The sequence below is a fragment of the Chanos chanos genome, chromosome 9 (assembly GCF_902362185.1).
Source record: "Chanos chanos chromosome 9, fChaCha1.1, whole genome shotgun sequence".
Classification (NCBI taxonomy): domain Eukaryota; kingdom Metazoa; phylum Chordata; class Actinopteri; order Gonorynchiformes; family Chanidae; genus Chanos; species Chanos chanos.
In genome coordinates, this window is record NC_044503.1 from 23,447,671 (window position 1) to 23,471,731 (window position 24,061).

Genomic DNA, 24,061 nt, shown 5'->3' on the forward strand with positions numbered 1-24,061 from the left:
GATGATTGTGTGCTCACAAAAAAGCACAAGGAGGAAGTTTGGTGTAAGGTTTTTTGTTTTGTTTTTTTTGGTGGAAAAGCCCAGATTTAGGTTCTAATCTTTTCTGAGCCTGTCCGTGTAAGCGTCAGGAGGATGCGAGGAAAAGGTAACCGTGCCAAGGCACATCAGTAGACTTTCGAGTGAATGAAATCACCGTTCCCTCAGTGTAATGGGGAATGAGAGTTACGACATAAACGTCAGCCAAGGCTGGAAATCATGACCGGTTTTCTTTAAGGAGAAATGAGTTTGGACTTGGTCAGTTACTGCACATCAGAGCACAGGCCTTGCTGGCAGAAAGGAGGGGACAATCTCCTCAACGTTTGGCATTGGACCAAGAGATTGAACATCACTTGATCATTTTTAGATGTATTTATAGTACTTCATTAAAAGGAAGATCTGGTTTTAGCTGTGCACTTTGGGCTACACACAGTCAGATTATCACAGTTCCGCTGTGGTGAAGGCACAGTAATGCTAGTACAAAGGTACTGAACAGAGGAAGGCCAAATCAAATGGTAAGAGGTTATCATTGTGTTGCAGTGCATCTAAAATGATTAATAATTCTCAGAGTTGGTTTAGACAGAGGTGGGGGTGTTGCTTTGAGCTGTCTGAATGTCATCCAGAGGATATTTTTCAAACATGGTTATGTCATTTCACGAAATCGCAAAAGCCTCAACATTTCATTAGAAGTCGAACAATTTCAAAATGCCAAAGGCCAGTAAACACAATTATAAATAAATCCATACTTTCTTTTTCTTTTTTTTTCTGAATGTTACAGTAAAGCTGTGTTGACACCGTGGTGTACTCTCATTTCTTAGCAGAGAAGACATCAACTAGATCCTTATTACTTTGAATAATCATGGAGCCATGAGGTTTCATTGGGCTCTATGATTCATTTAAATGCTTTCAAATGTCCTGTGGTTTGTGGTCCACTAGAGTCTGTACAGCTCTTCTTTGGAAGACCTTCTGGAGAGGCTCTCTAGGCCAAGAAGTAAACTGAACGGTGCAATTTCACTACAGCGAGCTGACAGATTGATTTCGAGGTAATTTTAGAATTACGAATACGCCAAAGGAACCTCTGCAGATCCATGTGTAAAAGGATCGTTCTTGGAGAGATACTTGTAATGACAGAGGAGATAGAACGCTATCAGTATCACTTTTATCTGCCACCAGTGGTTTAAGTTAATCTCTGATTGAGATTCTTCTGGTTGACACGTTTAAGCAATGCATTTTATCCTGCGCAGCATCTGCAAATTATTCTGGTCAGCTACGTGGAGATACTCCAAATTCAGCGAAAACTGGATGCACCATCCACTTCAACCTCAGCGTTTCTCCACCTGCCCATTCACGCAGTGCGACATGACACGCTTTTGAGTTTGCTTGGTTTCACGAGTATCCACTGCTTCTGTTTCAAGCCTTCTCCTCAGAAACTAGAGAGTGTGAAGACCAGTTGTAAATAAACAGGCTAATTAGCATCGTGGCTGGATTACCTGTGGTCAGTTTGAAGAAATTTTAGCAAAGGATCTTATTCCCATTGAGTGAAGTGGTTGGAGAGATCAGAGAGAGGATCAGTGGTAGCTGACGATACATTCGTGTGGTCTGCTCATATGTTCCTGGCTTCTCTAATCCCACTCGGACAACAAACAGATGGTGTAATCAGCATACATCTCCATCTGTAGTCTTTATTTGTGATGGATCTTTTGTTAAACTTTGTTCCAGAACCACAGTTGTCCTATCGCCTAGCCATAATTTCCTTGGTCAGCTCTTTCTCACAGAGAGGTTTGTGATGGGCATTTAATTGTTTATTGCCGGACTGAATGCAGCCAGTGGAAGGATCTAGTCTTTTTCGTTAAATATGACATATCATTTTTGTCCACTTTTTGTGCCTGTCCAGCTTACTGGCTGTGGGACTCACTTACTTATTTACTGTCATGCTCTGCAAGGGAAAAAAACATTGGCTGTCTAATCAAAATGATTTTTTCCCGCTTATATGCGAAATTACATAACCAGACAACTGTAATCCATCTAATAAAAATGTGTTTTTTTACTACTAATGATGTGATTTCAACCAATGTAAGTTTGGAAGCTTGACTGCGTCCCAAACGAGGACATATACAAGTAACAAGCAATAAGTCAGGATAATTACAACATTACCAGTCATAATTAAATGAATTACGACAATAACAGTAACATGTTAGAATAATAACACACAAAAAACCCAAAAGAAAAATCACGTAAAGTTATCTCATTTATTTGCTATTATAAGGAAAATACAACGGTATTCCATAAAACCAGGTTCCAGGGCTCCTAAGGGCACCGTGCCCAGTGTTAGTAATTACAGGACTGAATCCATGAAAAAAACCCCCAAAAACAAAACCCCAGAGCACATTTGCTTTCTGTACACTGTGTAATAAACAAGAGACCTCAATAGTTAGTACAACAGAAGCAGAGACAGAGTGTGTATTCCCTTTACTTTAATAATCTCTAAGGAAATTCAAAGAAACTACTTCGATTTTATTTACTTATATATATGTTTTTAATACCCGACCAGGCCGTGCCCTGTATCTGACACTTGGCAATACTGAATTGGTAAACTGTTCATTCTTGACTTGAATATCAACATTTCAACTTGAAGATCGATATTTCTACATCGGCGAATCCTCGATGCATCCACTGACATATCTGCGTTGGCTCCTGACATTCTCTATGATGTTGGTACCATTTATCATACCATTTCACATTGCACTTTGCTGTCCAAAAGGGCAGGATGGTACAAAATAACAAGCCACTCAACTGACAGAGGACATTAAACTTTAAAGATGGCAGGAACCCATTCAGATCAGCACCAGATATCTATGGCAAAATGGACATACCATTTATGTGTATTTCTGTTAACCTCCAATAGAGCTGACCTTGAGCTTAGCCATAGCTTTCTAAAGCAGCTCTTGACAGAGGTGAAGCAGAGATGGTTTTGATACAGGGCTAACTAATGTTACCTTCCTGAGGGTTAACATCAGCAGCACACACACACACACACACACACACACACAGAGAGAGAGAGAGAGAGACATTCTTTCAGTCTTTGTTTCATTCACACACACTCACACATAGAGAGAGAGAGACATTCTTTCAGTCTTTGTTTCACTCACACACACTCACACACACACACACACACACACACACACACAAACAGACCAAAGGAGAGTGGAGCCAAGAAAGCATTGTCTTTTCATCCTCTTGGAATTATAGTTTATGTATTCAACAACTGGCAACACAGCAAGTTCATAATCTGTTTCAATCTACCCTTCTAAAAGAACAAGAACCTTTTAAAAAAAAAACAAACAAAAAAAAAACAACCCAAAACAAAACATCCTATTCTCTCTTCAGTAATTTTTTCATTATACCTGTAGTGACAGTGCTGAGGCAAAGGGAATTCTGGAGAGATAATAAAGCTGTAAATGAGCTATTTTTCAAATTGTTAATGTTAGAAATAGTCTGTATGGATGTGCACACGGACACTACGTGAACATGGGCAGACACAGTCTGAAAAGCACCCAGTTGCAAAAAAAAAACAAAAAACAAAACAACAACAACAACAGCTACAACAACAACAACAACCAAAAAGGGGGTCAGCATCAGGTAGTTGTTAAATCACATATAATAACTTCACACAGTCTGGGGATATCAAAATTGCCTGGATAGAAATATATATCTACAATAGATGTGGCAAGTACACACTATATATATTTTTTTTTTAAAAAAAAGGAAAAAGAAAAAAGAAAACACTGAACATAGCATTTTTATTCTTCTTGTCATTCAACCCCCCCCCCCCCCCCACCCCAAACCCCGCACACATATATTAAATAAGGCACAATTTACACAAACAATTAAAATTTTGGCTAGTTATTATTCCTCTATTTACATCCCGCAAGCTACACTGTTAATAATACGAAAAACAATAAAATGCAGCCTTTTACTAGAGAATGGGACTTGGTCAAGTTTTGATACTGATGCTTTGGAGGTTTACATGAGTGACTTAAAAAAAAAAAAAAAGAAAGAAAATTTAAAGCTTTGGATAAATCTATACAGCCTAAATTTGAAGCTCCTTTCTGATATCAGAGTATGGTTAAAAAAACAAAACAAAACAAAAAAACAGCAATTTTTCTCCTCTTTCTAAGACTACTCCACATTAATTCCTCTGGAACTGATATATTTCGTCAATACATTTGATAAAATTTTTTAAGCACCGCTGGTACCAGCTCAAATTACTGTGTGACCGGGAAAGGATGACATGGCTTGTTAGTTAGCCGTCATTTTGGTCATCATTTTTCTCTAGAGTTTTATTTAAGTGTACTTTCTAAAATTTAAGTCTCTCTTTCTGGCCAGTTCAGAAGAGCTTGTAATGAAGATAATACAACGGCCTGGTTATTGCTCATACCGTACTTCTTGAACATGGACGTTGATTATAGGAGTCACTAAATCAAAGGGAGGACAGCTCAACAATAATATCTGTTTTCCAAAATAAGGCAATGAAAGAATACTTTCCAAGAAGATCATTCACTTTGTTCGACAAAATACATACACTGCGTATGTATATGTATACATATATTGTGTAGATATGAACACACATATATATACACACACATGCATATATATATATACACGTTACAGTTGAGTTCAGCACAAGTTAATAGCTAAGCAAAAGCAAGAGAAAGATTAGCATCTTTTGAGGTTCGAGCCTGTATTTTGTCATAGTCCAGGCGTTTACCTCAAAATTTCGGTGATGCCAAACCAAACAGTTCCAGGCAACGCTTAAAAAGCCACACCGAAGACTGTGACAGAAGAAAAAAAATCAAGGTGGCCAAAGTCCAGAATCCATTCACAGTTCCTCAACTTCCTTAAGCCATTAGCTGAGCAATACCAATATGGTACAAATATATTAATCGAACATAGAGAAAAAGCAGGTCAGAGTTCAGCTGAGGAAAAAAAAACAAAAAAAAAAGCTTTTCTCTTAAAGGCAGTTGTCCTTTCACTCTCCACTGAACTCAGTTTTAAATTCAAGGGGTTTGTAGGGGGCACAGCATGTTGCATCACAAACTGGTCCTGTACCTCAGTAGTTAAACTTCCCTTGTTGATTGACAGGGGATGTGGCGGGGATGAATAGAGGCTTGGGCGGGACGTCTGGCTTCAGGGAGGCCGTCCGACGGACGACGGCACCTCGGTGGACCTCCGGTTGTTCGCTGTAGCTGTGTTGGCGCGTCAGGTAAGTGTTAGGGATCAAGGGGTGGCGGACATCGGAGCTGCCTCCCGTGGAATTCGTCTGTGACAAGAGCGGGTGGTGGGCACTGCGATGGTTAAAACTGTGCTGCCGTGGAACCACCCCTCCGCCAGGCATCTTCGAGGCTGAAATGAGCGAGTGCCTCTGAGAGGGGTGACGGGAAACTCTCTCCAGGGTGGACTGAGGCATGGGTATGTCGGGAGGGACGTCCATCCGTCGCGTTAGGCTGTCGCGAGGTAACGTCGAAGAGCTGTAGTACGGAGCAGATTCGGTTTCGGGAATTAGTGGCTGCACGCGGTTGGCGAATGCCATCTGACCACCGTGCGCAGACATGGAGGAAGTCATGACTGTGGTGTTCTTTCCAGTGGCAATGTTGATTTCTTGAATGTGCTTCAGGAGATCGTCGAAGGAGGTGACATCTACCACCTTGTGCGGGTAACAGGCATAAGGCTGGCTCACCATCCGGTCCGAATTGTGGATCTTTCGCTCTTCGGGATGGGCCATTCCACTCAGGGACTGCCCATTGGACAGTCCATGAGAGAAGGGGAAGACCTGTTGATGGATCCCTGAACCAGGTCTGGAGCTGGCCACGTTTTGCGGCTTGGGGTCCTTGGCATTGTTGCAGTTTTGGTTCTTCTCCCATTGGTTCTTGAAGGCCTTCATGCTCTTGATGGGCAGCTCGGGTGTCGAATCTGGCGTTGGAAGGCCCGACATCTCTGAGGAGTGATGATGATGATGATGGTGATGATGATGAGGATGGATGAGTTCAGCCATGACCCCGTGGTGGCCGTTTCTCCTGTGAGGATGCTCCTTCCCATCTGGGAAGAAGGAATTGTACAGCTTTGGTGAAGAGACCTCCAGTTTCTCCTCTTTGCCCTGGTTCTCCAGTAAACCGTTGAGCTTGGCTAAGCTGCGTAGAGATAAGGCGTGAGGGATGGGTGCTTCAGGGTCTTTGGCCATCCTCTTGGTTTTATTCACACTGTGGCTGCAATAGCAGGAGACCAGGAATCCGGAGAGGAACGCTCCCAAGACGAAAGCCACCAGAACACATGCAATCAGAAGGGTGTAATGAACACTGTGGTTGGACTTCTCCATTTCGGGAGGGCGTCGAACTCCTGTAGCAAGAAAAAGTCAGAAAAAAAGGGGAGAGAGAGAGAGAGGGGGAGAGAGAGAGAGAAATGAATACTGTAATGATAGTACCTCTTTTTAGTTTTAGTTTTGAAAGACTCCCTATGCCCCAATATTAAAGCAGCAACCTGAGCTGGAACTGATTTCATGCAAACACACTCTGCCGCGGGAGGCAGAGCAGATGTAGTCAGATAGCTTCCGGTCCTGACAAACTGGTAAATTCAGCTCTCCAAGCAGTGACCTTGTGGCTCAGAGTGTCAGAGGACAAGGAGTCCCTCAAGTGTAATAAATGTGTCAGTGAAAATTTTAAATATTAACAGCAGCATTTGCAGGCTTAAAGCATTATGTTAAAAAATACATAGCTCAGGGCAAGAGCATCTGGCAACCCAGACATGCCAAAATCAGTGGTCACACAAACCTCACTCGCTGAATAATTGTTGCTCACTGTTCATATCTAAATTCGGTTGCAGCAGCCATGAATAAAATGTTAAGCTGAACAGAAAAAAGTGATGGGTCTTTTTTTTTTGATGAGTTAAAAAAAAAAAAGAAAGAAAGAAAGAAAGAAAGGAAAAAGACGCCAACTCATCTTCTAAGTGACTTGTCAGGACTGAACCCCCCCCTTCAAAGCTAAAATCCAAGGGTCGATTTTTCATATTTTATATCACAATTAAGGCAAGTAAAACTAAAAATGTAAAAGATCAGCAATCCTGGTTAGCAAGAGACCAAGAAATAATTAAAGAGACAAAAAATACAGTGAAACCAAAAGAAGGAAAAGGTCAGCAGTCATAGTTAGCAGGAAATTGCTTTCTTTTTATCCCTTGCACTGCGTTATGTAATTCAAACACATCTCTAAAATATTTAATAACACAGTAAGATGAATCGGTGTTAAAAGTGAACTGGTGCAGGTCAAGCGATTCAAATATCACAATTCCACATATGCAAGAATTATGCCGGATAACCACCGAGCTCCCATTCCTATCTCTCGCCACAGATTCTATAGACTGTTCTATAGTTCTGTGTTCTTGTTCTTCATTCTGTAGTCTACAGCTATTGAACTTCAATGTGCCATTTCCTAAGTGTTTTTATCAGTCTTTGCATTACGTTTTCAGTAATGTTCTCTATGATCTACCTAATTCATTCCTCCACAGCTCCTTTGTTCTTGGCATTTCTGCAAGAGCACACCTGACTCAGTGAGTTATGGAGAGCTCAGGAAACCCGTGATGGGTAAAACACTGTAGTGTGGTACTGAATAGCGCCTGTAGAAATGGCCCGTACAAATGGTGGCCATAATACAGTAGGCCAGTGACAGTCACAGCCTGCATACCAAATGGACAGCACTTCTTTTCTCAGTGCCTTAACATCAAGAAATTTCAGAATAAATACCCCCAAAAACTATATTGTTACTTTTCTTCCAGTACCTTTCTGCTTGCTCTTTCTGCCTAATGAAAAACACCGGAAAAAGGGAAACAAGCCATACCCCGTAATTAAAAAAAGAAAGAGATAAAGAAAATTGTACATTCTGAAAATATATATTTGGAAAAAAACCCCAAAAACAAAAGACTAGACTTAACTTTGGCTCAAGGGTACCCAATTACCCTGTGTCTTAGTTCTTTCTTTAATTTACTTTAAATTACCTTGGAAACTACCGCATAAAATAAAGATATCAGGGGAAAACGTAGCACCATAAAAGAGAGAAAAAGTAACGAAAAGTATCCTAGAGAGTGTCTTTAACAGGATGATTACTCTAAAATGACTGGAATGGCCACTGTATTGGCTATGCATTTACCGCATAAGTTCTCAGTAATTAAGAGAGCATAAAAGGAAGAATTTAAATGATTATTAAATGTGTATGTTCCTCTTTATGAGAAATACAGAACGAAGCTGTAACCAGGAGAGCCAAGCGAATGGTTCTGGAGAGAGTTAAGTCTGTAGCTGTAATCTCTGTCGATCTCTTTGAGCCCTAATGGTGCCAGTGGGCAATGTCTCGGTTGCTGATGCCAGACGTGTTTTTTTTTTTTTTTTAGCAAAGGGAAAACCAGGTAAACAACAAACTAACTCAGCAGTGTGTGGGTGGAGAGAAAGACAGAGGGGGAGAGAAGGAGAAATGGGGGTGATGGGGGGGAAAAGAGAGAGAGAGCAAAAAGAGGGAGAAAGGGAAAGAGGAAAAGAGGGGGGAAGGGAAGCAGAGAGTGAGATTTCAAGGGTGAGAGAAAGAGAGGGCAGGGAGAAAGAGAGAGAGATGGAGGGGGGAGAAGGGGAGGGACATAGGGAGGGAGAGACAGAGAGAGAGAGGGAGAAGGAGAGGGAGAGAGAAATCATGCAGCTGCAAGAGGAAACCCAATTATGAATCTGTAATAAGTTGAGGAAAGAAATGCAGTGATGGTTTATCCCCAGGCAGTAATATAAACAGATTAGCTGTGAGGTTCCAGGTGCAATACAAGCTCTCAAAATGTGAAAGGGGTCTGGTTGGCTGTTGTCTCATAACATTGTTTATCTTCGACTGCTTATAGATGCAAACTCAGATTTAGGGCAAAATTAGCTCCAAAACAAGACTTGTATAGTAACAGCTGCAGTAAAACAATCTCTTGCGAGTAGCATATTATAGAGACTGATAAGTAGGTCATGAAGTTGTTGGAAAGAGATGCTCCTTCCCTGAGCGTTTTATATTCCAGAACATCACCTGTGTGTGAGGCTATCAATATCCAAAAATACCCTTAGGTGTTCTCCTGAAGAAACGTTTATGAAATGCCACAGTGACCATGGAACCATTGGTTCACAAACATTTTACAGACTCTGTTTCAACCTAGAAATCTTTCATTCCAAATGATGTCAGACTCTTTACAACTAAGACCTCAGAATTAGTATAACATGGCCTTTTTTTTTTTTTTTTAAGAATGTTCCAGAAAGTGTGTAGAACAAAGTGTTCAAAACAAGGAAACTGTTATGGACTTATAACTCCCTTATTCCCAGCGACGCTCAACAACCGTCGAGGCAGCGACTTCAGCAGTAACTCAGGGCATTTATGAATTATGGAGGACACAGACACACACACACACACACACACACACACACACACACGCTCTGTTTGTGCGGTGGGTGACTCATCTGGCCTCTCTGCAGGACCCTAAGCTGTTGGCCACAGACTTCAGGGTGTATGGAAAGCTAACACATGCTCTCTGAGGGCTGAGTAAGACTCTCTATGTGTCGTTTCGCAGTGGGAAACACATGAGGTGGGGTGAGCAGGGAGGGGAGGCGATGGTGGGGTGAGCAGGGAGGGGAGGCGATGGGGGGGGGGGGGGGGGGGGTACAAATCTCACCACCCCCACGCACAACCTGTCACAACACGTCTCTGAGACTGGCGCGTGAACGGGTGAGCATGGAGGACAATATGGTGTCACAGTTACACTGACACGGATATAAACCAGCGAAATGGACGCAATGCCTCTGTCAAAAAAGAGAAAGAAAACAAGGAAAAAAAAAAAAAAGAAAAAAGAAAAAGGCAGGCGGCGTACACATATCTGCATATCTGTCGATGGGTATAGCGCCGTACGGAGCATGGCAGACATGTTGTCGATAAGTTTCTGCTCGGTGCTGCACTGGTTCCAGCGGACTTGTGTACATTGACTATGAGGCATCTGACAAGAGCTTTAACAAATTTTAAATAAAAAGCTGTTGCTGAGTTCATATTCAAAAGGAGTGCGACGATAGCGATTTTCACTCCAAAAAAAAAAAAGAAGTTTTGACAGACTGTGAAAACACATCTATTGAGGAGAGTAGCAGACTATTTTATGAGACTTAAAAAGTTTTCATCAAAAAACAAAAAAACCCCCAAAAAGTGTCATACGCATAACTGTGGCTTAAAATAGTTTTTACTGTGTGAATAAACGGGGACAAATACCTTATGGACCGTCATAGACTTGCCAAATAAGAAAACAAACAGATGGACTGCGGGGGGGAAAATATGAGAAGAGTGGTGAGAGAGAGAGAGAGAGAGAGAGAGAAGAGAATGTGATGGAGGAAAGGGGAGGGGTAAGGATTAGGTAGTGCGGAGGGAGTTTGACATACAGTTGAGTGACAGGCTAATAGAATGCTGAGTCTACAAGTTTTCCTCTTGCAAACGGCTGCGTTGTGGACCAGCTAATGAGTCCTAGAATGACCTCTCCGCAGTAAAACACAAAGCCAATGTAACTCTGCCCTGTCACGTCACGCAGGAGAAAAGATCACAGGACCCGGTCTCCTCTATAAAAACAGAAGCAATCTAACGCCGCTTTCTGTCACGTCATGAAGGAGGAAACACCATAGGACCTGGAGTCTGTTCTATAAAGCCCTACCTAGCAACACAGTGTTATTGCAGGAAAAGCTGGTTTTGGTTCCTTATCTTGTTTGGTCCTATTTTTCATGGATGCCTTCTGGGATCTCCACACTTTGCATTAATGGCTATCCAGCTGTCCCGGACAATTTATCCAAAACCGTTGTCTGACATAACCGACCGATCTTCCTAGACGGGCTGACTGCTACGTGGCTCATTCCTCCTTTGGGTTTACCCCCTCGATTCGGTTGTCACGGTGCTCCCCTGGCCTGGATGGGTGTGCCTGGGGATGTTGTCTGGACTGTGCCTACCTTGGTCGGCTTAGACTAATCCTGGTACCTTGGTCTTCTACATCATCTACTTGATGGGACTCCTTGGCGAGTCGTACTTCGGAGGGACGCCTGGGATTCATCAGGATAATGCACTCTCGCACCAAACTGCTCTCTCTAATGAACTGTACGTGCTTCCTAAAGGTGGCCTTTTAAAACCTGTGCACTTACTGCAGCTTCTGCGGAGGCCTCAGTATATACAAAGGGTCTCATGTCGGAACTTAATGACATCTGGCACGAAATCTATTTGGCCTAGCAACGGGCGTTTTGATCCATACAAAAATAAAACGATCCAGGGAATCAGCACGACCACTTTGTTATCCTCAAACGGATACTGCTCGGCCTGCCAAAGACGTGAAAAATAGCTGCTCCGTGTGTAACGTCCTTTGAATGTCTGCCACCCAAAGTTGTCTTTGCTTCTCCATTCCTGGCTGTGTTCATTTATCAACCACTAAAACCTAATTCTCTATTATTTACTGAACTGCCTCGTGTTCTTACTCAAACCTCACTGCACCAACATGTCACCTGTGTGCCCACAAAACTACACTGGCTTCCAGTTCCTACATGCACCAATTTTAAAATCTGCACTCTCGCAAACAAAGAAGTCCACAGCACAGACCAGACTACCGCTGTGACTCAGACGAGCCCTTGCATACCTACCTTCTCTCTCCCTTCTGCCGCGTACCTCCCTTCTCTCTCCCTTCTGCCGCGTACCTCCCTTCTCTCTCCCTTCTGCTGTCTCCCTCACCTTACAGCAGCTTCACTGCAACTGTTACTGTCTTGTTTTGTGTCCACTGCTTTCGTCACCGTTTGGGTGTTGTGTCAACTGCTCCGCTGTTATTGTTGCAGTCTGGCTTTTGTCTCCACTGCTCCATTGCTAAATCTGAAATAGTCTTGCTGTATCGTGGTGCTTGTTTTGATGTGTTACACTCACCCAGTACATGGGGTGCCATTCTTCGGGCCGTGTGTGTCATTCTGTGTGTGATGTTGTGTCTATGTATGCTGCTCGCCTTGTTTTTATACTATTTTACCCTCACTCTGGGGATGAGAAAAAGTGCACCGCAAATCAAACACATCGTTTGTATGTATGTATATATGTATAAATGTATGTTTGTATGTATGTGTGTATTTATTTATTTATATTCAACTGTGAACACCACGGTGCAACACTGCTAAAATTACAGAGTAACACTAAATAAACAAGAGGGACAAATACAGTTCTGAGTATTTCATAAACACACACAGACACACACACACACACACAGACACACACACAGTAAGGACTTCAGTCATTAGACTGTGAAATTATAAACTTGATCTGCACTTACTAATCCCTGTGAACAGAAAACATGGCTGTGTCCTAAAACCTCCATTTCATAATGCTTCCAATTTCAAAAGTTACTACTCTTCATCTACGGGGGGCCTTGAGCGGACGAGACAATAAATAAAACCCATTTGCACGTAACAAATTTAACTGGTGCAGATGAATAGATTACGAGACCTCATTTGGGTTTTTTTGATGTGACTTGATGCGCAATTTCTCTTCAAGGTCCACAGAAAACTCTAATCATGGGGCAGTTTATCTCAGCTCGCAGTTGTTATGTTCTGTTTACTGAAACTGTACCCTGAACACTCAATTTACTCTGCACCAGCTACACACACAAAGAGATGTTCGAAAGTAAAAACTGTTGGCCAGATGCACGGAAAGGTAACGCATGTGAGTAGCGTTGGCTTTTAAGTCCCTTTTCGCCTGGTCTCACACGACACTCGTGCATTCAGTTAGGACGTCCCTGAACTTCCTACTTACTCTCTTCTTCTTGAATTCATTTGGACTTTTAAATTGTGAGGGTGGAAGTCAAAAAGACTGTGGGCGCTGCAAACAAACCAACAGAAATGCTAATGGAAAGGTCTGGTTTGTTTACAAACAAAAAACAAAACAAAACAAAACAAATGAACTCCATTTCAATGTGCTTCAACATTTTAGGAGCTGGAAATTGAAGCACAGAACCCTCAACGTGTCAAAAGCTACCAAAATAAAAGCGGAGGTATACCCTACACCCCATTTTAGATTGCTTCACATTTCAAAAAGCAAGGACCCTGTGTCCATGAGAGTTTATGAAGGCCACACAATGATGAAAGTAATGATAATAGTAGTAGTAATAATAATAATAAAAACCCTGCATACGATATATTTCACTAGCGTGAACGAACAGATTAGGAGACTCCATTTGGTTTTTGATGTGACTTGAAGCTCAATTTCTCTTCGAGCTCCATAACACGGATGATGAGACTTCTGATGAGGGTTTGAAATTGGCCGTTTGTGCTCTGTTTGCTCAAACTGCGCCCTGAAAACAGTTGTTACTACCCTCACTTCAGACACAGAGAGAAGCTCGGAGTATGAGCTGCTGGCAGAAAGCACATTGTACCACCTCAGACCTGACAAGTCTCGTCTGGCCGAGTTCTTACCTGAACGCGTCAAATTCTGAGAGATTATCACAGCTTTCATAAAGGTAGTCAGTGTAACACACTAACGCAGGTAAACAATGAAGTCTCCCTGTGTGAACAGAGCAAATTACTTTCACTAAGGATTTCTCTTTAAATTTGCATTCTCTTCTCCACACCACAGCTTTTTTTTCTGGTCTGAATTTGGTTTCGTTTATGCTTGCATGAGTTAAAATGACACGCTTTGATGTAATTCATGTTTAAAAATAGGGCCTTAAGGGTGTTGGGCATAAGCAATTAAAATCATGAAAAGAACAGAGGAATACAAAGGAAAAAACTTTTGTAGTATTGCGTGGTACCAAAGGACATTCTAGAAGATTCCATGATGAAACAGTCTTTAATCCTAAGCATTTTTTTTTTTTACGTAACATCAGGCAGCTTTTTCTCCAGTGTTGACAATCCACAGAAGCAACACTTATAAAGGCGTTTGATGGAAAGCCATCGATTAAAAAAAAAACACAAAATGCATGCGCTATTTTGATGCATTGTGCGTGCATATAGAGGCCACATTCAATGGTTAATGGAGCAGAGGTGCTCCCCCCCCAGCCCCCCCCCCAAAAAAAAAAAAAAGAAAAAGGAAAAACCATTCCCCTCAAACACACAAAATCCAGCACACAAACTTTCAAAAAAAGGGAAAAGGGAAACACTGCTGTTTCATGCGGGTCAGACAAAGCACTCGTTTTGCTTTCGATAAGACAAAAAAAAAAAAAAGGTCTTAGTCACACGAAGTGATGGAAGACCGAAGAAAACCAGGTAAGTGTGCAGAGATGGTCCACCAGCTCCAGCTACACTCTTAAAAAGCCATCGAAACCAAAGGAAAAAAAAAAAGAAAAAAAAAAGAGAAGGTTGAGGAAAACGAGTGAGGAAGAGTGAACAAAAGGAAGCAAAGCGTAAGTTGAAAGAAAGACAGGCAGGGTTAACTGGGCGAACGACTCTCGGTAAAGAGACATCAGGAGGGAGACAGAGGGAGGTCAGGAGGTTGAGGAAGGAAAATTACGTTCCACTGGATCAGGGCACTGTGTGAGCCAGAAGTTTCACTCACTTAGACTAATGTGTTCCTCTCTGCTGGGGACATGTTTGTGTGGAGCGTGTGTCTTTAGGGGTAGGTGTCGTGAGAATGTCAGTCGTGTTAAATAATTCATATTTTAAAAGTGTCTTTGGATCTGATTGATGGTTTTGGTGAGGCACACTCAAAATATTCATGACATTTAAGATTGTATGAATGTCACCGTGAAGTAACTTAATTTGTAGGCAGTATCCTCGGCATTAAAAAACCCCCATGAAAACTATTTTTATTGAGCAATTTTCTTTACTAACTTTTTATTTTACCCAACCATCGCCTCTTTTAAGACATTGTTACAGAAACATCTCTGCAATCAATACACGGCTTTCCGACACAGCTCACAAATCATCATAGCATTGAAAAAGAAATATATGTATATATATATATATATATATATATATATATATATATATATATGTGTGTGTGTGTGTGTGTGTGTGTGTGTGTGTGTGTGTGTGTGTGTGTGTGTATATATTTATATATATTTTTTATGCAAAAGATTCAACAAGATTTCTGGATATACTGTTATTTGTACTTGGCCTTGACTTTCACAAACAAGGGCCCTATATGGCTACGAAAATGTGTGTTATGACATGTTTTTAAAACGCTTTGCAGCCATTACAATGCATGTTTATGTATCATGGATATTTAACAATATTTCTCACTACATACTGAGCTCAGCTAACAGGAAAGTTTAAAATTATGAATCGAGTTTTTAATTTGTTTTGTTTATTGTGAAGGAAACCAGGCTACATTTACAGTTAAGACTATCACTCTATTCACTCTTTGAAGCATATGATGTAACACTGCGTCTACTTTTAATATTTTTTTAAATCTCTGTCCCTGTGGAGTTGCGGTGCAACGTCTAAAAGCGAGTGTATGTCTTTTTAGCTAATGTATTAATGACCGCAGGAGTTCAAACTTGTCCCCACCGGACCAAGGCTGGCTTCTATGGGGGAAGTTCAACTCAAGTTCAGATCCTTGTCTCCCCGAAGTGTTTTAATGAGTTTGCACAAGTCTCTGTGCTTCCCTCTCATCATCAAGTTGTCTACCTCTGCTCTTCGGGGTATAAATTATCCCGGGGCCAGAGCTCTCATTGAGATGCTTTTCACTTCGTTTGGAACTTTCCAGATGACCTGTGCGAGAAGGTTTATTTTTACAATAGCGTGAGGCAGAGGACTGTCATTGTGTGGCGGTGTTGCCACCCGGAGAAACTGACGCCAGGTTTGAAACCGCCACGGAGACGCTTACCTGTTTACGAGCAGGTCTCTCTCTCTCTCTCTCTCTCCCTGACATTTCTCTGAAGAGGATTTAATCCTCTAATGGACAAACACCATTTAACCTTGACTGTGTTTTTGACTGAGGAGAGATACATTAAAGCCAAAAAAAAAAGAAAAAAAGACCTTGCACAACAACAAAGAGCTCCTAGCCTTTTACTGGAACGTATCGTTTCTTAATATAGCAAAAAAAAAATGTTGTTTACTCCTATGTGAGTGAATAATTCACATAGCTCTACTCCTGTTTGCCCGAAAATACCGTACTTGGGAACAACTTTTGGGGGTTCTAACATTTAAGTCAGGTTTATGGATGGATTCATCTCAATAATAAATTGTATGAGCTTTTAGTCATTTACTTCTGAGCACTCAGTCTGCATTTGCACTGGAACCGAGAGAATGAGAAAGAGAGAAAAAAAGAGAAGAGAAGATGAAAAGGGCGAGAAAGCGTGATAGCACGAGAGATGGAGAAAGAGGGAGAGGGGCTGAGAAAGAGGAAAGGGAGAGAAAGGGTGTTTGTGTGAGAGAGAGAGAGAGAGAGAGAGAGAGAGAGAAAGTTCTAGTGTTTTGGACATGCTTCAGAATCCAGGCCGGACCACAGCCACTTGGCTCCTAATGGTATGAGCGGCCATTTCATGGCCCCTGAAAGCGACTGGACCAGTGAGGCTTTTATCAGCGTTAGCCCATCTGCGGTTGGCCCTCTGCTTATTTATTTGCTGCTGGCTTTTTTTCATTTGGCCCCGAATGGCCCTATCATGGCTGTTTGGGTGCAATGAATGTCACTGATTACTCCAAGATTTATGAACTTTTCAGCACATTAGAAACTCAGTTAGAGAGGGAAGTGAAAAAAAAGATAATATAAATTCACAACAGAAAAATTTAGGATCCTAACAAGATACTTAAGTGATAAAGGCTTAAGGTGTGTAGAAAATGTTAGCAAAGATGTAAAATGAATAAATAAATAAAACCTGCATTTTCTTTAGTTTACGTGGGTCTGTTTTGAAGTCAACATTAATTCAGTGCTTAGGCTCAGATAACTGGTAATTTTTTTTAACTGTTATCTAAAGGTTATTTACTGGGATTAAACGAGTTTAGCAGTTGGGGGGCGAGTTTGTACAATCTGAAAATTTCCATTTTTCTCTATATAATTTGCACTACTTGTCATTCTGGGCTATTTCTACAGTTTCTATAATTGAGTGAGTGAGTGAGTGAGTGAGAGAGAGAGTGAGAGAGAGTGAATAAGTGCACAGTGAATCTATTTAGGCTACACAGCGTGATCCAGGATAGAGAAAAAGAGGGTCAACGAGGGAACGAAAAAAGAGAAAAAAGAGAACGGAGACCCCCTCCCCTGCCCCCCCACCCCAAAAAAGGCTCTTCCCCTGACCCCTTACCCTCCATCTCCACATTGATTGCCTCTGTGGCCGGGGAGCCCCGGACCCCCCCGTCCCCCTCTGCAGGGTGGCCAGCAGCACCTGTACCTTTCTGCGAGTCACCCGGCATCTTTGGCAGATCTGCCGCCTGATTGGTTGTGCTGGTGGTTGTGGGTGTGGTCTTTCCTGTGGTTGTATTAGGAGGAGGGGGTAACAGAGTGACCAATCAGTAAAATCCATTGAAAACAGAACACATTTTAGTTTAGATTAATTAATATGTGTGTTGGCCCTAAAAGGGAAGCTTTTTAAACATACTGTGAAGAAAAATTAAAACATTACTTAAAAAAAAAAAAAAAAAAAATACAGAGAAAAAAGCATATTTATAGCAACACGTTTACATGTAGAATATTAACACGACTGATATATCAATATGATCCACCTGACTGATAATCAACTGAGGTATTTCTTATTCTAATGTAAATCACTACAACAACAAACACAGAAATGAACAAAATTCTAGGCAAAGCAGCATTTTAATTCTGCTGCATAATGAATCATCTAAAATCCTTTTCTTTTTCTCTGATACTGATAGGGAGTGACTATCCAAAGAAGTTCATAATGGTTAAAATATTCATATTCATGAATATGGCAATTAGAAGTTCTTTTTGCTGAGAACATTTCTGGTCTGCGGCTCATAAATCAATTAAGCCTTTTAATTTCCTAAACGTGCTAGTCTTTGTTTTCTGTGGACCCAGGAAATTGTCACTCTACACATTTTCAAAAAAGAATTCTTGATCTAACCCGCCCACCCCCACCCAACCACACACACGCACAAACACACACACACACACACACACACACTCACAGAGAAAAAGGCCAGCTGGCACTGTCATTTCTGAATTCATCCTTTAACAGTCTGTCTTACTCTACATTGTTAAGATGCTCTTTAAAACCCCGTTGACGTTTTCTGTTCCACATGTGGAACCCACACTGATGTCAGTGATTATCACTGAAGATGACAGAGAAATCAGCATCGAGGAGATTCCCTTCTCCAGTACTGCAAAAAAACCCCCCCAAAAAAACAAAAAACGGAATTTCGCACATTTTCCCCCTCGAGGAATACTGTTAATTATTCACACTCCTCTGAATCATTTTCCCCAAAAAAAAAAAAAAAAGGAAAGAAAAGAAAAGAAAAAAAAAAAAAAGAAAGAGACACTTGTCCTTGGACCTGGTTGGCAGAGATGCACTGAGCTATCCACTAATGAGCTAACCTTCGTCATGTCCCCGAGCCGAGGCGGTCCAGACCAGCTTAAACAGAGCTGTTCTCACTTTTTTGTTCCAGTTGACATGTTTCACTCAAATACGTCCTGTCAGAGCACCATCTGCGCTAGGCAAATTAAAGACACCTGCCACCGAGGGCAAGAAACGCTACACTGGACTTGGTATTTGTGGGGACATATTACACTTTTTTTTCAAGCTTAAAGAAACTAAAATAAAACAAACAAACAAACAAACAAACCAATATATGGGTGTTGAAGCCACAGTTTCATTGTGCCTGGCACTGAGAAATCATTGGCTGCTGCTTCCTTACTGGGGCAGCTTTATCAACCAGTGGGGAAAAGGAGAAAAATGTAGATTTTTCAGTTTCCACTACAGGGAAACGGAATATTATCTTTTTACTTTTCATACACAGTCGTTTTCTTTATTTCTTTTTCTGAGTAAAAATAATTGCTCTCCTATATGGCACTGAAGAAGGGTTTGGTCTCTTAAGTTCTAAATGCGGTGAGTGAACTCCGTCGTGCGATTTCCTCTGGCTTACAGGAGGGAAGCTGTGCAGGCCCAGGGAAACTGAATTAATCAGCAGGGGAGACTCATCAAGTCCTGGTGCCGATTGAGCAGAGCACCCCCCCCCCCCCACACCCCACCCGACCCTGAAAACTCATCAAGAACAAAAGGAGGAGTGCGCTGCTATCTTTCCTGAAAATGACCACGGTACCAAACCTATGACAGGGGGCATCGTTTTCTTTTTTTTTTTTTTTTTTTAAAAAACAGGTGATAGAGTCGAACGATAAACCTCAGATGTGGGACTGACATCTGCGCCATAAGCTTTTGCTTTAACATTGTGTATGCCAGTCATTTCGTCCCTACGTTTTCTGTGTTCTGAAGACATGGAAGGTGCTTTAGAAATTGCCTGTGTGTCTAATTAGGACATTACAAAACAGAATAGTTAAAAAGACATTATGTCAAATGGCTCCCATTACTTTTCACTCCCAAGATAGCGGAGACCTTGCCCTCACATCCTCTATTAACAGAAATGGAATCATTAAGAGACACGTAAGTGATCTAATCTAATCTAATCAAGCAGGGCTTTCAAAAATGTAATATTAAAAGTCTATACATGATAATAAGGCAGCTTCACTGGGCTGGAGGCCTGATTTGGTTTTGACTACGCGCGCGTGCTATCGTCTGTGACGCCTTCTTTGAAATGTCCGGGTTTAAGCTTTGCGGTATTGTTGGTGATTATTCTGTGGCTCAGATTGGACCGTAGGGCAGGCCGGTGAGTCATGAGCGAACTCTGAGAGGAATTAATCAGGGAAAAGAGGCGTTTGGCTGGAGGCGCTAGTAGAACACTGCTGCTGGTGCGGTTTTTCGGGCACACAATAGCTTAAAAGGACTTGACCCCTGAACCAGACGTGTGAACATGTGCGAGCCATGCTAAACAAAAACAGTGAATCTGGGGGCTGTATTGTGCATGTGAAAACACCTCTGTGTCCGCGCTGATGAGCATTTAGCTGGGGACCATCCACCGAACTACCCATCCATCCATCCATCCATTTCAAACATGGAAATCATGGTACCAGTTATAGTCGGTATGCTGCACTTCATCTCCAATAGCAGAGTGGTGTGGTGTCATTTGTCGGTTTCTTTGTTATGTAATTTTCCACGTGTCAGGTTTTTTGGTGTGTAATTCGCTTTTTTTGTTGTAGTTTGTTTTATTCAGCAACAGCTCAAACTGTCCTTTGCAATACGTTTGCAATATGTTTGCAGAGGAACAGAAAAAAAACTGCATCCTTACGCAAGTCAAAGACTCCACCACCTCTGTGCTCCATGTATTTGTGCATTACAAGAGCAGAAACAATAAGAGAAATGAAAGCGCCCATTCTGCGTGGAAAAAGAGGCAGACAGCTATTCAGCTTCTTTAAGAAGAAACAGCACATGGTGTGAGGTGCTTCTAAATCACAAAGTGACCAAGAATGTGGAAATAAAAGAAAAAAAAAAAAGGAACAGAAAACACAGAGGCAGTTGGTTCTATTCTGCTGAGCGGATATGCAATGACGATGAATGGGAGAAAAGGAAAAAAAAACAACAACAAAAAAAACATGATAACGGAGAAAAAGGACAATGAAATGGGCCAGACAACACATAGAGAACTAATGACTAACCGTAAGCTGAATCCACTGCAGTGTTCTGCTTTCGTGTAGTTGCCAGGATATCTACAGTGGGGAAAAGCGAAGAGACATTTAACAAAAAAATACAAAAAAACCCCCCCCACACATAGAAACATATAGACACCTTTTGGAATATCGACTGTGACACGATGACCATAGCAAATACCTGAAACCAATGTGTGGCTTCTAACACCCTCATTTCCTCATGCTGTTTATTTAAATTTCTCCAGTAAAATAAATATAGTATTATACCTCGTGGCGAGCCACTGCCTTTGTGTTTTTTTTTTTTTTCCTTTTCTGTACGCACTGAAACACCCGGATCATTCTGTGGTTAATTTTCTTGTGGTGCTTGGCGTGTGCGTAATCAGGGATGGGTTATCCGTGTTAATTAAAAAAAACATGTATAATCAGTGCTGCTGATTAAGGGGCGAGCTGTTTTAAAAGCTGACTAATGATAGTGTCCGGACAGGTCAGGGGGAGAGAGAGTGTTTTGTGCTTACCGTGGCAGCTGTCTGGGTACTGGTGAGAGCCGCTTTCAACATCCTGCTCAAACCCATTCCTGAGGGGTGGGGGGAAAAAAAAAGAAAAAAAGAGAGAAAAGAAGAAAGAGAGAGCACGGTCAGTGTCTGTGTCGCCCTTTGCCACTACAAGGACTTGGTCTTCTTTAATTGGCTGCGTTGTCAAGTCATACCAAATTGACTTTTTTTTTTTTTTTTTTTTTTGCCCAGCCACCTGTATGAGAATAATGCTTGAAAGGGAAATGCAATTTGTTGCATCTCAACAAGGTCACTCTGTCTTTGACAGAACGTTGTGTGAGTGTGTGTGAGTGTGTGTGTGTGTTTAAACAGGAAGAGAAAACGTATGTGAAACGTCATTCCCTGGATGTGAAAAACCTAATGCATAAAAGGGAGCAGTGCTGGCGTAGGGCCGTCAGACAAACACCCATAACCCCAGTCGAGGGAGACGCTCCTGGTCTGGTATTTTATTAACCGAATATCTTACGCCTCACAAGGCGAGGCCCAGAGCGAAAAGGAAAATAATAAAATAAATTACCTCATTTTACCCAACATTATTCAGCTACGCGCGAGGTGATGGAACATAGAATTTCAAATTCATATTTAATATTCCAGCGACTGCTTAATTTTTTTTTTTTCTCTCTCTCTCTCTCTCTCTCTCTCTCCCCCCCCCCCCCCCCCCCCCCCTCCCTGTACCCTCCAGTCTGTATTGGCGCTGATAACTGTGATTCAGATGCCTGCTCGACTTTCTGACACAGCAGTAAAGTGAAGCCGTGCAATACATCGCACTCCATGCTCCTGAGATTTCATTACAGCAATCAGTAAATATGCACAGTTTTCCATTCTCTTAGCAAATACCTGCGCTGCCCGACGCACAGAGAGTGCCTCTTGAATCCTCTATAACATTACCTCCTTGAAGGGGAACGCGCGCGTGCGCGCACACACACACACACGCACACATACACACGGAAACGCGCGCATGCACAGACAGAAGTGTTTTCATCGTCTAGAATTTAAGGAATGGCACGCAACCAGAAGGCTCATAACACATTAGGACGGAACCTCGACAAAACTGTTTGTCACACACAAGTACTTCATTTCAGTCCTGTCACAAACGTGGCTCATTCTGTTTTTTTTTCCCTCTTTCTGCAATTTCAATCTCTGAAACCCCATCCCCTCTGACGTGATTTACTTTCTCTACTTCCATTAACCTGAGTGGGGGGAGAGAGAAAGAGAGAGAGAGAGAGAGAGAGAGAGAGAGAGAGAGAGAGAAGGGGTGAGTGAGTGAAGATAAATGGACAGAGGAAGAGAGAGTGAAACGTAGACTGAAAAACAGGCCCAGTTGTATATGCATAACCATCAGTGTGAATCAGGAGCATTTAACAGACAGTGTACATAAACAAATTCATAGCAGTCAGATCACAGAGCCAGACAAAAACATGGAGAAACTCTCAACTCTTATTTTTTTCTGATCCTGTTGTGAATACTGTGATCCTGAAAACGAGGCAGGCATGGATGACCCTGAATAGAGTCAGATGCACAGAGTGAGAGAGTGAGAGAGACAGAGAGAGAGAGAGAGAGAGTTCTGGAGTCAGAGAGTATTAGAATGTTTCAGAAATTCCATTAAAAGCAAGAAGGAAAAAAAAGCAAAAGCAAAGAAAAAAAAAAAAACGTGTGCAACACATGTAACAAATGGGTGACCGCGCTATGGAAGAAAAGGGAATGCAATATTTCCTTTGGTCTGTTTCAAAAGAATCAATACGCGCATTTGATTGCCGGATCATTTTGGAACAAGAAGTGTGAAAACAACTATTGAAAGGGATCTAGAGACACCGTCATGTTTAAAAACACCGTCACTGGAGGAAATAACCCCCGTTGAAAATCTTGTGGGTATTGTAGCTAAAGAGACGAAAAATAGCTTTCTTTCTGAGGCTCAGACACACACACACACACACACACACACACACACACACAGAGACACAGGCACACGCACACATGAAGATTGAAAGTTACATGACTGAACATTGCTTTCAACTCCATGCAACCGGGCAAAATGAGAAAACGGAGGGAGGGAGGGAGTGAGGGGGTGGGGGTGGGGATTGATTGCCCTTTGCCTCCTCTGTTGGCTCACGCTCAATGTAGCTCTCCTGATCGAAGGCTGGGCCTGTCTAACGGCTCCTGTCCACTTCATACAAATGGATAAATAAATTAGGTTTGGGCCTCGTTCCCGATCAATAGCGCTGTTCTCCCCTCCCTCCCTCTACTGGTGCATGAGAACTGTGGTGTTCGAGTTTTGTTTCTGCGACTGCCGATGTGATGTGCGCTGGTCATTTTCAGAATAAACAAGATGGATAGTCGCGAAACTCCAGGCTGCCAAACGTTGTGACAAGCTTGGAGACAGATTCCAAAACTCCAAGAAGGGCTGGTGACTTACTACTGATACAGAGGCCAATACAACTATTTCTGAAAAGAAAGTCGTATTTATGCTTACAGAGCAGTTTAGAGAACTTAAACTTTACACTTGATCTGCTCACTTGGGTTTCAAAAGTGTCCTTTAAGATGCAGTTGACCATGAATGTGTTAGTATGGGTTTTGACTTGCTCAGATAAACATGCATATGGAGTGTGTATGGAAGGGGCTGATGATGTAACAAAGCCGTTTTAATGAGATGCGGAACTCACTTGACACCAGGCGTCACCGTGGCGCAGCTTCCAGTCTTCAGCCAGATGCAGTAAGGATCTTGGGACGACAGGCAGCTCCTGAAAGACACCAAAAGGACAAAAAGTGTTTCGCTCTTAACTCTCACCA

The 24,061-nt window shown here is 42.0% G+C and overlaps 1 protein-coding gene across 1 annotated transcript in view; it reads right to left on the reverse strand.

Annotated features, from left to right (window-relative positions):
• Window positions 1–5,146: 5,146 nt before the first annotated feature.
• Window positions 5,147–24,061, reverse strand: part of sema6cb (semaphorin 6Cb) — a 31,952-nt gene continuing 13,037 nt past the window's right edge. The window contains exons 14-18 of the mRNA XM_030784115.1: window positions 23,935–24,012; window positions 21,239–21,297; window positions 20,733–20,783; window positions 17,311–17,475; window positions 5,147–6,429 (exon numbers count right to left, since the gene is read on the reverse strand). Coding sequence (XP_030639975.1) covers window positions 5,147–6,429; window positions 17,311–17,475; window positions 20,733–20,783; window positions 21,239–21,297; window positions 23,935–24,012 — 1,636 coding nt within the window. The remainder of the gene's footprint in view (window positions 6,430–17,310; window positions 17,476–20,732; window positions 20,784–21,238; window positions 21,298–23,934; window positions 24,013–24,061) is intronic.